This window comes from Fonsecaea multimorphosa (genome assembly GCF_000836435.1).
Source record: "Fonsecaea multimorphosa CBS 102226 unplaced genomic scaffold supercont1.32, whole genome shotgun sequence".
Lineage (NCBI taxonomy): Eukaryota > Fungi > Ascomycota > Eurotiomycetes > Chaetothyriales > Herpotrichiellaceae > Fonsecaea > Fonsecaea multimorphosa.
Window position 1 is genome coordinate 31417 of NW_015971666.1, and position 13057 is coordinate 44473.

The following is a 13057-nucleotide window of genomic DNA, read 5'->3' on the forward strand; positions in this document are numbered from 1 at the left end:
ATAGCCCGTCCATTAAAGTGATTGAGAGAGGAACTCCAAGTCCGCTTCAGGCATCCAGTCCGCCCACCACCAGCGCCCAACGCTGTCGAGACCCAGTTGATCCAAGAACAGGTTTTGATCGTCAATGCTGAACGCGAATGGAGAGCTGCCATTCCACGCCGGCTCAACGGCGACAATGGTCTGTGGTTCTTGCGGCGGATCCGATCTCGGCTGCCGGTGGTGATTTGTCTGCCCTGCGTGGACGGCCCCAATGTCAGATTGATTCATCCCAGCGAAATCTTCAATTCCCTCCAAGTGGCCCGTCGGTGGACTCTCGACCACCAGCCGCCATTTCCGACACAACTCGGGGCCAAAGGGTGCAAAGAATTCTTCCTGGTCAGGAGTAAGAACGAGCCGGACGGACTGCGCCGTCTCTGGTAGGGAAGTGGAATGCTTCATCATCTGATTCACCACTCTCTCAGCGCCGAGGCTAGAAGGAAACCTCTTCTTGAGCTCGTTCAACGATGATCTGATGATTTCGATCTCTTCGGTCCGATGTGTGGCCAATGAGGGGAATCGCTGGTAAGACAGTTGCAAGAGTGCTGCGACCATCAGGTAGAATATGGAGGTCACTGGGAGATGCGAGACATCTTCCCACGTGAGATACTCCTCGAAGATCCCGGAAACGAAGGACGCTGCGAGTAGCGAGACGGGTCGGGGAGGCTCATCTCTCTTGTCATGTCGGAAAAGAATGATTAGTGAGGTGAAGTAGATCGTGTGGAGCTGCCGGGATTTGAAGTTGTAGTCGTTCAGTTTTTTCGTCTCGGGATTGTAGAGTTGTAAGCTTGGTGGTACAGTTTTCAGCCATCGGCGAAGTGCGTCTTCAAAGTCGATCTTTTTGCGATCTGAGAGCGTGCCACGACGGTACTCCTCGGTCATATCCCCTAGAATGGAGGTTATTTGGACAAAGTGCATGAAGAGGAGGGCATCCTCGTCGTCGCCATCAAAGTCATCCGTGCGAAGGGGTCGAACATTCGAGTCTTCGGAGTTGACTGCCCTCGGACGTCCATGACTTGCGGCTATTAGGTTGTCCCTGGACTTCCCATTGTGTTAGTTTCGTTGACAACTTGGCGGAAACGACAGTCTCATCTTACGACCAGAGCCCACCAAATCCTCCGCCTCAACTTTGCATCCGCCATCCGCGGGTCGGGCTCACGATGGAGGCCCAATTGGTGTGCGAGGGCGACGCTGATCCTGAGCCAGAAGCTGCTGTTGTCACTGGACACATGCTCCGGCCCGGATGGATTCAGCCACTGCAGGAAGATGGTGGCCATGATGGCATGCAGGTGATCTTGCTCGGCGTTCGTGTAGAAGAGCACTTTGGCTCGCTGATAGCACCTCTGTCCTTGTTCTGCAGCTTGCGGTGTGGACGAGACGATGCTCCCCGCCACAAGCATGGACGTGACAAGTAAGGTGTCCTTGTTCTTCGAGTCGAGCTTTTCGAGGTCCAACTCGTTCACCAATGGCATCCACGGACGACATCTTTGCAAGAAATTTCTCAGCAGAGTCTGCCGAAGCGTGCCCTGAGGCACCTCGAGCACGGACAAGTTGCGGCGGATCTTGACCTCGAAGTTGTGCCACGAGCCCGCGCGAGGGCCGCCGGGACTCTGGTAGTGAGTTGCGTCGTCCTCGTCAATCTCAGCATGGGCCGAGATGTAGTCGGCACGACCGAGATAGCTGGCTTGCTGGGACGGTGTCAAGGTCCTCTCGCCATCTGCTGCTGCCCGTCTGACCTTTTTCTCCCCCGCGGCTGATTGTTGTGGGCTTCTTCCGCCGTGAACCAGCGGTTGTCGTCTGCGTTTCCTGACATGAGGCCTTTTGTTCCCCTCGCGATGTCAGTTGAGGTTTGCTCTGCTCGGAGTTTTCAATGAGACGTAAGGGAGGGACGCTTACAGACAGGCTCTCCCAGCGTCACGGCAATTGGAGCAAGCTTCGCGAGTGCTCTCATGCAGGTTCTTGTCACATCGGACTTTCCTGGAGTGGCAGGCCTCGCAGGCGCTGCCTTGTTTGGACGTTCCTGGCACAGATGGCTCCTCCGACATTGCGGTCGAGTTGGCCCAACTGGGATCCCCATTGACGGTAGGTGTGGACATTTCGCCGCGGCGATCACTGGCAACGCCGCAAGCGCGTCGTGAATGGTGGGGAAGATGTAAGAACTCGCAGAGACGAAAGATTGAAGATAAGCGGCCCCAAAGGACGCGAGCGCCGCGGCAAATTTCATTCCCATGAAATCGCCGAAGCTTCCGCTCCTCATTATGTAGTTGCTCTCGAGCCTAGAACAACTCTACAGAAAGACCTGGGGCTCACAAAGGAGAGTCTCGGAGGTTCTATGCTTGTCATTGAGACCGTCGTAATAGCACGGCGTCGTAGTAGAAATCTATGCGTCTAAATCTTTCACGTCCAGCCACCTTTCTCCACCAAACGCTCTATGCCCCAAGTGCCTTCAGTGAATTGACCGCGTCCACGATTGTCTCTTTGAGAGGGCGGTATTGAACGCCCAACACCTTGATGGATTTGCTGTTGTCGATACCCCAAGGCGGAAGCGTGTCGGATAACTCATCTTTGAGATTTCCCTTGATTTCTGGAAAGGCCTCTTCCATGACTTCCCGGAGCTGCTTCTCGGTGGCTGCTTGAGCGACGGTAAAGAACCTCTGATTGGCAGCCTCGGGTTTTTCAATCGCGAGCACATGAGCCTCGGCCAGGTCCCGAACATCGACGTGGACCGGCGACCCAACCGGTCCGGCTCGTGGCGTCCCACGGTAGAGATTCCATATCCGCGAACTGGAAGTGTTCAATTCATCCAATGACTTGACTTGATGGAGCACCGGCCCATATATCATGGGTGGACAGAGCGTGGTGACAGTGAAACTTGGTTTCTCCGCCTCCACGAAGTCCCAAGCAGCCTTTTCGGCCCATTTCTTGCTCGCCCTGTAAGCCGCCTGCGGGTTCGGTGCCGTTAGAGCTTCCTCCATGGTCATATCATTCCAGATCTCTTCGTTGTATACCGCAGGTGGGTTGCGATAATTCGATAAAGCAGCGAAGGATGACGTGATCACCACACGCTTGACGGATTTTGCTGACTGGTGGATGGCCTTCAGGATTCCTGTCGTCCCCTTGATCGCGGGATCAAGCAGGTCTCTCTTGTTGTCTGTGACCTTGAAATGGAAAGGGCTGGCAGTGTGCACGACGGCTTCAAACGGTGGATCGGCCTTGACGGCATCGTCAAAGGCGCCATCTTCCGCAATATCCTTGACTATCGTATATGACACTGGCTTACCCTTGAACAATTCTTGCAGGTAGTGTCCCTTTTCGTCAGAACGTACAGTGACAACCACGTCGTGCCTGAGGAATGGTCAATATTAGACGATATCCACGATAGAATTCAATCAAAATACCCGTGTTTGAGCAGCGCGTCCAAGCAATGCACAGCAAGAAAACCGCTGCCCCCAGTGAGCAAGACCTTCATGATGGAGAATGATCGAAAACGCTGCTCGTTAGAGGTTCTTGATGGCGAATACTTTGGGCCTATTGTCTCTGATGGAAAGGTCGGGCATCGCAAGAAACATTGGGGGTCCCACTATATATATTTTGTGCCATGGTCGTCGTCTTAGGTCCGCGCCCGGCATTTCGCCATTTGCTGCCGTATTTCCACTGATTCCTAAACCTGCGGTGATCAGCGGCGACAACTAGACAGAACGTCCCTTGCCTTTTCCATCGTGGCAACGGGAAGACGAGGCTCGTGTTAAGTTCAGTCGAGCAATGACTACCAGGAAGAAAGCTGCATCGTGGCCTGAAGATCTGCGATCGAAGCGCCTTTGTGTGATTTAGTGGGGGAAGCCGGCTGTCGACATGTGCCTAGTTGGCCGGATTTGGACGGAGCATCTGCCGTTCGCGAGCAATCTGGCACCAGCTGTTTCGCAGTTTGTCAGCTTAGGAACCATTTCGCTGTGGGTGTAGAGGATGAGACCAACCGAGAAAACTACCGTCGGTGCCAGGAACCCCGAGATGCAGGCCGCGAGGGAGCGAGGGAGCGAGGCGGCTGGCCGGCTTCAGAGATAAATGGCACAGTCTGACACTGTTCAATAAGGACGAGGGGACTACCATATCAGAGAGCTTCTATCTGGGCTCGCTAGTAGTAGGTATAGGGATCTCGCTCTGTATAATTGTAGATAGAATACGCCCGCGAATGAAGATAACCCAATCACTAACAGTCAATCACTTCGAATACTCTACTGCCATGCTTGGTCACAAAAAAGGGTGGTCTGACGAGAAGTTGCGGGCGGCTCATCAGCGTTAGAATCTAGAAATGTCCTGTCAGACAAAACAGTATTCTAAACATGATTGAGGACACCAAATCACTGAAATCCCCCCGTGTACCGATTACAGTTCGCATGCGACCCTTTGATATGCGCTCTGTGGCACCGTCACCCGCGAGTGTGCCATGCGCATGATTTGTCGCCATGTGACGCCTCCAGCTCTATCATTGTCTCCATTCTTCGCACCCGCACGGCTTTGGCAATGGCTGAGAGGCGTTCGTCTCGTCGTGCTTCTTGCCTGTCTGGCTTCTATAGCCACCGTCCATGCACAGACACCTGGCCAGATCAAGGCCCTCAGAAAGGAGGCTGAGGATCTCTTCTATCATGGCTTCGAGAATTACATGTCCTATGCCTTCCCCGAGGATGAACTGCGTCCAATCTCCTGCAAGCCCTTGACACGCGACCGCGACAACCCCGCCCATATCGAAGTCAATGACCCGCTGGGAAACTATTCTTTGACCCTCATCGATAGTCTGTCCACTCTCGCGATATTAGCCTCCAAGCCGTCGAGTTCAAAGCACAATAAACCCCTTCGCCTTTTTCAGGACAGTGTCAGGGATTTGGTCGAGCAGTATGGTGATGGCTCCGATGGGCCGTTAGGTCAAGGGCTAAGAGCAAGAGGATTCGATCTGGACAGCAAGGTACAGGTCTTCGAGACAGCGATACGAGGTCTTGGTGGGCTGTTGAGCGCTCATCTATTTGCGGTTGGCGAGCTGCCAATCCGCGGCTACGGCCCTCCTCAAGAGCAGGCTGCATATGCTCAAGTATGGCAGAAGGATCAGTACAATGGCAAGAAGCAGGGCATCCTTTGGCCTAATGCATTTGAATATAACGGTCAACTTCTTCGGCTCGCCTATGACCTTGGGAATCGCCTGATTCCCGCCTTCTGGTCTTCAACTGGCATTCCATATCCTCGTGTCAACCTTCGCCACGGGATCCCGTTTTACGTCAACTCCCCCCTAAATTCTGGCGTTGAGAACGGTCAATGTGATGCTCGCTCAGGAACACCTGAAATCACCGAGACATGCAGTGCCGGTGCCGGAAGTTTGGTACTTGAGTTTACAGTCTTGACCCGGTTAACGGGGGATCCCCGCTTTGAAGAACTCGCAAAAAGAGCGTTTTGGGCGATCTGGCAGAGGCGCAGTGCTATCGACCTGATTGGAGGCGGAATCGACGCAGAAAGTGGAAGCTGGATCGGCACTTGGACTGGCATCGGTGCTGGCATCGACAGCTTCTTTGAATATGCCCTGAAGTCGCACATCCTTCTATCACGAGAAGCTCATCCGGTCTACAAATACACAAACGCCTCACAAGACCCAAGGTCACTTCATCAATCCTTACCTGTGGAGGACTCGACTTCTGAGGCCTTTCTCGATGCCTGGAACGTCGCTCATGCCGCGATCAAGCGGCACCTCTATCGTGGGTCGACATATCAGCACCCACACTATATCCAGGCTGATTTCTCCACTGGCGCCGCGAGAGGATTCTGGATTGACGCATTGAGTGCATACTATCCGGGCGTACTCACCCTTGCTGGAAACGTTGACGAAGCCGTGGAAACCCATCTTCTACAGACGGCCCTCTGGACAAGATTCTCTGCTCTACCAGAGCGGTGGAATATCGTGACTGGAGGCATCGAAGGCGGGCTTGGTTGGTGGATAGGCCGGCCAGAGTTCATTGAGTCTACCTATTATCTCTACCGCGCCACAGAAGACCCGTGGTATTTTCACGTCGGGGAAATGGTGCTGCGGGATATCAAACGACGATGTTGGACCAGGTGTGGCTGGGCGAGCATCCAAAACGTGCTCACTGGAGAGCAGACGGACAGGATGGAGAGCTTCTTCCTCGGGGAGACTGCAAAATACCTCTTTCTCCTGTTCGATCCAACGCATCCTCTCAATCACCTGGATGAACCTTTCGTCTTCACGACTGAGGGCCATCCATTGATCATTCCCCGAAGCGTTGGCAGCAGCTCCGACCTCGGGGCTCTTCGGCGTCCAGTGCACGGCGAAGCATCATTCTGTCCTGCCAAACCCTCACCCCTGCCACTGACTATCTCCAGTATTGCCTCGAGGGGTGATGTCTACCACGCCGCTAGTCTGGCCAGACTTCATCTCATGCCTCACAGGGACAATGTCGAATCCGCTCTCGGTGAATACGCGGCGGACCACCCGAGCATTACGTTGCTGGACATCAGCTCACCTTCCAATCATACCTACTATCCGTGGACGCTGCCCCCGGAGCTAGTCCCGTGGAATGCCTCAAGTTCTCTCATTCCGACTAGACCGACACTCGACATTTCGTTCCCGGCGATGTCTCCCGCAGGCCAACCTGTTCCTCCTCTCCAACGTGTGAAAGATGGGATCTTGATCAACACGATCGGCGGCTTGCGGCTCGGAATGATTCAGGATTACCCTTTGCTTTTCGACGACGGTTTCCACGATACATTCCGGATCCAAACGATCAACAACATCCCCCTGGGTAAGGACGAGAAGGTGTACCTGGCACGTGAAACGGGCAGAGACGTCCTTAGCCCTGCAGATCCCAATTTTATGCGCATTCGCAATGCCGTTATGCTGGACCTGGTAATTGATCTAGACGGGTCAATCGAAGAATCAGACGCTGGGAAAGCCAATGAACCAGCAGCAACTGCAGCAGGCCAGAAATCTGAAGACGGTGGAGAAGCATCGATGGTTATCGATCTTCCACAGTTCGACGATGGTGCGAACGACGGCGCCATGCGGGCGGCGTGGAACGCAATCGTCTCTCAGATCTCTAGCCTCATTCGAGAAAGCCGCGCTCCATCTCCCTGGCCCTTCTCAACGCCTCTCTCACTCGTTACGCCCCCAGCAACTTCTAGGCTTGCCTCTTCCTCTACGTCATCGTCCTCAAAAAAAGGCGGACAAGGTAATTTGCTACGGTATCACCTCTCTGCAGTAACGCCGACCGGCCCAGGCGCCGCACCACTGCCAGACTGGCCTGAAGTCTCCACCCTGCTATCGCCTGGCGCTGCCCTCCCTGCGTTGTCGTGGACAAAGATCTACGTGACGGACGAACTTTGCGACCACAGAATACCTCTCAGTGTAGTCAGACAGCACCAGATCCTCGTGGTGAAAAGGGGGAAGTGCGACTTTAGTGCGAAGCTGGAGAACATCCCAGCATACAAGGCGGGCGCGCAGGCGCTGCAATTGGTGATTGTCGTGTCGTATGAGCAGAACGACGCTGAGGAGCACGGCGATGCCGAAGGAGACCTAGAAGGCGAAGCACACCAAGGCAGCGCTGGGGACATCCCGAATGATAGCGGCGCATACGACGACCTCAACCTGATCCGCCCCTACCTGCACCGCCGACAAACCACACCCGCGGGATTACCCCGTCGGAATCCGATCCCCATGGTCCTCGTGGGCGGCGGGCAGCGGGTGTACGACGTCTTCAAGAACGCCGCCGTCCGCGCCGTGGGCGTCAAGAGACGGTATCATGTCGAGACGAAAGGGGTCAGGATTGCGAATTTGGAGATTGTGTAGATGTGGTGGGAAGAGTATGAGGACGGTTTTTTGGTACATTACACAGATAGACATAGGTGGTCGATGAGTTGTGTTCGTGCATACAAGGACCTCGAGTAGTGAACATTCATTGCCCTTTCCGTTCGACTTACCCCTTACTTAATATAATCTTTTTGGAAAGGACGCCAACCCGCCCAAACTTATGTGAATACAGACTAAACGCTGCCTACCCCTGGTGAGAGCCTAGTGTCTGACCTCGCGAACCAGGCTCCTCGCTCCTCTTTTGAAAGCGAGCAGCTCCTCCTCTAAAACCTAATCTATTAGTGTTGACTAGATCGTATACTTTCACGTCCTGCGTGGGTTCAATCTCGACGGCCGGTGTTGTATCGGTGGCAGGTACCCTTTCTGGATCTTACCCTTATCGAAGGCTAGGTATTGGTGAGTAAGCTGGCGCCCGTATCCCATCAATCGAAGCTCATAAGAATGGTGTTGAATATTGCTACAATTCTCAAACCGGACAATGGGTTAACGGTAGACAAGCTACAGAACTAGGACGTCCTCCTTTGTAAATGAAGGCCTCCTCCTCTATAAATGGGTGCCTAGGTACCTTCCCCTCTGCAAACGAGAGCCTCCTCATTAGTGTGTATCAAGTTACGCACGGATTGCCATGCGCATCACCACCGGCCCCTCCAGCTCTTCTCGTAGGCGCGGGCCTCTTCCTCTGCCCGCTCAAGCGCCCGCCTCCACTCCCGTTCCATGCGCCGGGCTAGCTCTTCAGAACTCTCCCTACTGCTTTCTTCTTGACAATCGTTTCCGTTCATAACGTTTCCTGCCTCGTCCGTAGGACTCTCGCATCCTCGTAGGCCGATAAATCGTCCCCACCTCCTTTTCTTCGTCTCGAGGTCCACCGTCATCTCGCCGTCGGTGTTCGAGGTCTGCGATCGCGGCCGATACAGACTCGTCCAAGCAGGAATCCAGGCGGGATACTGGAACGTCTCCTCCACGGGCGGCGTTACTTGGTGATACCATCGCGCCAAAGAGTCTAATTGCTCGTGGGTAAGTAAGTGATACTGCAGTAGACTGGTGGGGAATTCCGGGTGCGGGAGGCCTGTTGTCACGGAGATCAGGGGAACTAAGGGGGCACGCAGGTGCTCTACGCTGGACAGGTAATGCTGTCTGTTTCGCTGGGTTGTAGGCGAGAGAGTGGGGATGACCTTGACGTGATATTTCGGCGGCGGAGGAAGGCGTGGCTTTGCCGGGAGGCGGCTGTTTTTGTGCGATTGTTTGCGAATGGGAGATCGAGTTTGAGTTAAAATAGGGGCAGGGGTGTGAGAGCGCACGAGACGTCTACCGTTGGCTGTGGGGGACGCCGATGTGGTTGCAATTGCTGGTGCCCAGTCCAAGGGCGTCGTTGAGTCAGACAACGGGATAGATACACATTCTGACTGATCCTCTTCCTGAATGGTCTCACCGCTAAATATTGTATTGACACGCAGGGGCAGAGTCAAGACCTTCTCGTACGCTGGGCTGCGCATGGCCATGCGGCTCTGCCGGCCATCTTCGCGAGGGAAGCTGGGTGTCATCGGCGTATGGGTGAATTGAAAATGTGCTCTTTCAGGGGTGCGAATCTGATCTCGAACTTGTGCGGGAGATATTGGCGCAAAAGCGGCTTGGGCTGGAGACATCATCGGTGATGCGAGGCTGTTTCGTCGACAAATTGTGCCATTCGTATTTGACCAAGGACTGGGGCTGGTCATCGATGGTTGGGTAGGGGTCATAGCAGAGAACGTAGTTACCAGCGTGGGGAGCGGCTCGAGCGGGAGCTTCTCAACAGCTCTAGACGAGTGCGGCGACAATGGCGACAGAGCAGGAAGGGTTGGAGACGTCGGGTTTGATGAAGCCATGGCTGTGCTATTTGATAACTAGGGATTGGTAAAGACTGTACAGAAGTGGAGATGTTGCGACAACCCGACGAGGTGGTTCCTGCAAAAGATGTTGTGGTAGGGGCAGAAACGGCTATGAGAGAGATTCATATTCACCGGAGGCCAGGCCAGAAACAGGCCACATCTTAAGGACAATGGACAGAGTCCGCCGAGAATAGGTGATGCACACGCGCTCTTCTTTGACCATGATATATTCGGCACTTGGGGACTCATTGTGATCAGGAACAGATCTGACAAGGTTTCTTTGTTCGAAATCTGAGATTCCAGACCGAAACAATGGGAGACGACGAGCGAGACTAGACTTCCGAACAGAGGGAACCGGGACCGTTGGGGATGTACAGTTCCCAGGGTTGATGTATGGCTGTCAAAGAGCGGGCGAACAGCAGCAGAGTAGATCATCACATCTCCCACTTGCACTGCAGAGTCCCGGTGTGACAGTCCATTGAGATAGAGAGGCTCACCTGTACTTTATTCAATGCCTGATCGGAATGCACTAACCCTCAAAACAGCGTCTGTGCTCTTTGACGTCTCAGCTCATAGTTCAAATCCTAGGAAGATGCCCACACGATTTTTCGGAATGGCCAACCTATAGGATCATCACAAGGCTTTACTTGGCTCTTCTTGGGAGTGGATTTGCGGGTGCTTGTCAGATTGACCATTGGCAGATAAGGCTCTGGCAAGACTGTAGTAAAGAGTCTTTGTTCAAGGGGAAGCACGGATCTGGATGTCGTCTTTCTGATCGATGGGCATTTGTCGTCGATCGGAGAACAGGCATGTGTCCCACTTACTCCTTACTGTGTAGTTAGGGTGAGCACAGGCCAAGGCTAGTAGTGGCAGGGAGTCTGGGTTGGAACCGTGAGAGCCTTGGTAAACACCCACTCCCGAAAGAGGAACGGAAGGATCATCCCCAACCGAGATGCATACGGGAGAAGAGTTGGAGTTCGTTCTTCTTCCCAAGACCGATCTAAGGCCTTTCTGGGAGATGCAACCTCGGGAGTCAGGAACCAAGAATGATTGGGGTGAGGATGATAACTCGGGCACTGGTGCGGACAGAGGAGCGGGTGGGTGCGAGGGGTGAGCTGCAGGTGGAATCGAGCTTTTGTTTTAGCCTCATTTTCAGCTGATTCGCTCAGCTGATGGATGGAGTGGATGATTGAATCGAGAGGATGAATGCATGAATGAATCGAGTCGAGGGGATGGATGAATGAATGAATGGGTGGATGGATGAAACGCAGGTAGAGAGTGTAAGGAAGATGCCGAATGCCCAAGCAATGCAAGCACCAAGCACCAAGCCCCAGGATTGAGTCAACTATCGAGGACTAATTAATGGGGGTTTCTTCTGGGCTTTCTGGGCTTTCTGGGCTTCTCTGCGTCTGGGTCTCTGGGCTTCTTGTGCCTTGTTCCTGTCTGTCCCTCTTTTCTTGTCCCGCCTACGCCTCCGATATGAATTCGTCTTGCTTGTCCTCGCCTTCGCCTCTATTATTCTTCTCGTCAATGGGCTGGATCAGCTACTGGTAGGGAAACGCCAATCCCTCCTCTTTAGCTATCTACCTTCCGATCTCGTCTTTGTCCTCGTCCGCTCTCTGCTCTACGTCTCTTCTCCTCTCCCCGCCATCACTTCTCAGTCGTCGTATTCTCTAGATGTCCATCGCCCAGACATGAATCCAAACGCGAGCTCACCGCTATCTCGAAGCCACACTGCCTTTCCTTGTCTACTGCCCAATCCACGCCGAAGGTCACACTTCGAGTTGCATCGCACATAAGCCTCCCCACGACCACGCACCTTCTGTCCCATGATCGATCGACCTATGCCCGGATAATCTGCGACCAAATTCGATGTAACCGACTGCCATCCTCCCCCCGTTCGATCCCTCTCCTTGAGCTGCCCTCCGCGGGCCTAGTGTGTTCTTGCAGTCATGCCATTTTGTTTCGGAAGTAAAGACGAAGAGCCAAAAGACGAATACGACCAGATCCCCTTTGGTCTGAAATGGCGCATGAATTGGGGCAAGAAAGAGACCGACCCTCGTACTGGCGAAGCGGTCCTGCGCCTCAGCAACAACCGAATTCTCAAAACCCATTGTGCCAACACCGAGTATCAAGCACTGATGCTGGTCGACCGACACACTTCGGTTCCCTCGTACAAGGTCCTCGCAGTATACAACAGACCGGAGGGAAAACTAGTCGAGTATGAAGCTTATCCCGGAAAACCCTTGGATCATGTATGGTCGACCATGTCTGCACATAAACAGAACAAAATTGTGGCAGACCTAGGGCGTTTCGTGGACCAACTCAGAAAGATGCAACCACCCAAACAATGTGTTGTGGGGGATGCCACCTTGGGGGCTGCGCTGGATCACCGATTTGGCTCCGGTCGCATTGGACCCTTCTTCTCAATCGAAGCGTTCCAAGAGTTTGAGCGGAGAGGCCACCCGACGGACGATTTCCCAGAAAAGGAAATCAAGATGGTTCATGCCCCTAAGAAACCATATCAACTCAAGTTCACTCATGCCAGCCTCTGCCCCCAAAACATCCTGGTGGACGACGCCGGTCGGATAAGTGCCTTGATAGGCTGGGAGTCGGCTGGATGGTACCCCGAGTACTGGGAGTACACTCAAATGTGCCATTTGACACCGAAGACCATGAGCGATTGGCTTGAAGCTATGCGCAGAGTGATGCCAGCATATGACCAAGAGCTGGCATGCGAAGAGGCGCTTCGGGCGAGGTATACCAGCTCAATATATGACGCACCGAGGAGTGTGCGAGCCCCGAGTCCTTCGCCAAGTCAACTACAGGCGGAGCAACAAGAAATCGATAACAAGAATACCGAGGATACTAGTGGCTAGGATCTTCCGGGAGGTCGTGGGAATTGTCAAGTCACAGTTTGATCTCCTTGGGTATCTCAACCTGATCAAAATTGGAGTCTGAAGAAAAAAGAGGGACAAAGTCCAACTGTATGCTTCTGCATCATGTTGCTGAAGTACGTGTAACGGATGAGGCGCCAAAATTTGGCAACTGAAGAAGCCGTGACTATTTGCTCTCATCGTGTTGAGGTGGGTCCCTGTAGAAGCGTTGCTGGACTGGAGACGGAACCAGTCGATTGTCCTTTTTCGTTTTATGCACAGCGAAGGCGTCGGGCTATAAAGCATGGAGTGGGAAATACAGGCACAAGAACCTAGCGATTGGGATGTGAATCGCTTAATATATTGGCGGCAATTTGTCTGCCACAGCAAAGGGGACATGGCGAGCTACGCGGCCC

At 53.7% G+C, this 13057-nt stretch overlaps 5 protein-coding genes across 5 annotated transcripts; 2 read left to right on the top strand and 3 right to left on the bottom strand.

Moving 5' to 3' along the window:
• Positions 1 to 12: 12 nt before the first annotated feature.
• On the bottom strand, positions 13 to 2132 carry Z520_10675 (uncharacterized protein; the record flags this gene model as incomplete). Its single annotated transcript, XM_016781167.1, has 3 exons — positions 13 to 1077; positions 1134 to 1854; positions 1933 to 2132. The coding sequence occupies 3 exons, from the start codon at positions 2130 to 2132 to the stop codon at positions 13 to 15; spliced, it is 1986 nt and encodes a 661-aa protein (XP_016627620.1).
• Positions 2133 to 2465: 333 nt separating this feature from the next.
• On the bottom strand, positions 2466 to 3505 carry Z520_10676 (uncharacterized protein; the record flags this gene model as incomplete). Its single annotated transcript, XM_016781168.1, has 2 exons — positions 2466 to 3381; positions 3435 to 3505. 2 exons carry the CDS (start codon positions 3503 to 3505, stop codon positions 2466 to 2468), a joined length of 987 nt encoding a protein of 328 aa, XP_016627621.1.
• A 975-nt stretch (positions 3506 to 4480) lies between these two features.
• On the top strand, positions 4481 to 7879 carry Z520_10677 (uncharacterized protein; the record flags this gene model as incomplete). Its single annotated transcript, XM_016781169.1, has 1 exon — positions 4481 to 7879. One exon carries the CDS (start codon positions 4481 to 4483, stop codon positions 7877 to 7879), a length of 3399 nt encoding a protein of 1132 aa, XP_016627622.1.
• Positions 7880 to 8532: 653 nt separating this feature from the next.
• Positions 8533 to 9762, bottom strand: Z520_10678 (uncharacterized protein; the record flags this gene model as incomplete). The annotated part of the gene is made up of 1 exon (XM_016781170.1): positions 8533 to 9762. The coding sequence occupies one exon, from the start codon at positions 9760 to 9762 to the stop codon at positions 8533 to 8535; it is 1230 nt and encodes a 409-aa protein (XP_016627623.1).
• Positions 9763 to 11717: 1955 nt separating this feature from the next.
• Positions 11718 to 12644, top strand: Z520_10679 (uncharacterized protein; the record flags this gene model as incomplete). Its single annotated transcript, XM_016781171.1, has 1 exon — positions 11718 to 12644. One exon carries the CDS (start codon positions 11718 to 11720, stop codon positions 12642 to 12644), a length of 927 nt encoding a protein of 308 aa, XP_016627624.1.
• Between the last annotated feature and the right edge of the window lie 413 nt (positions 12645 to 13057).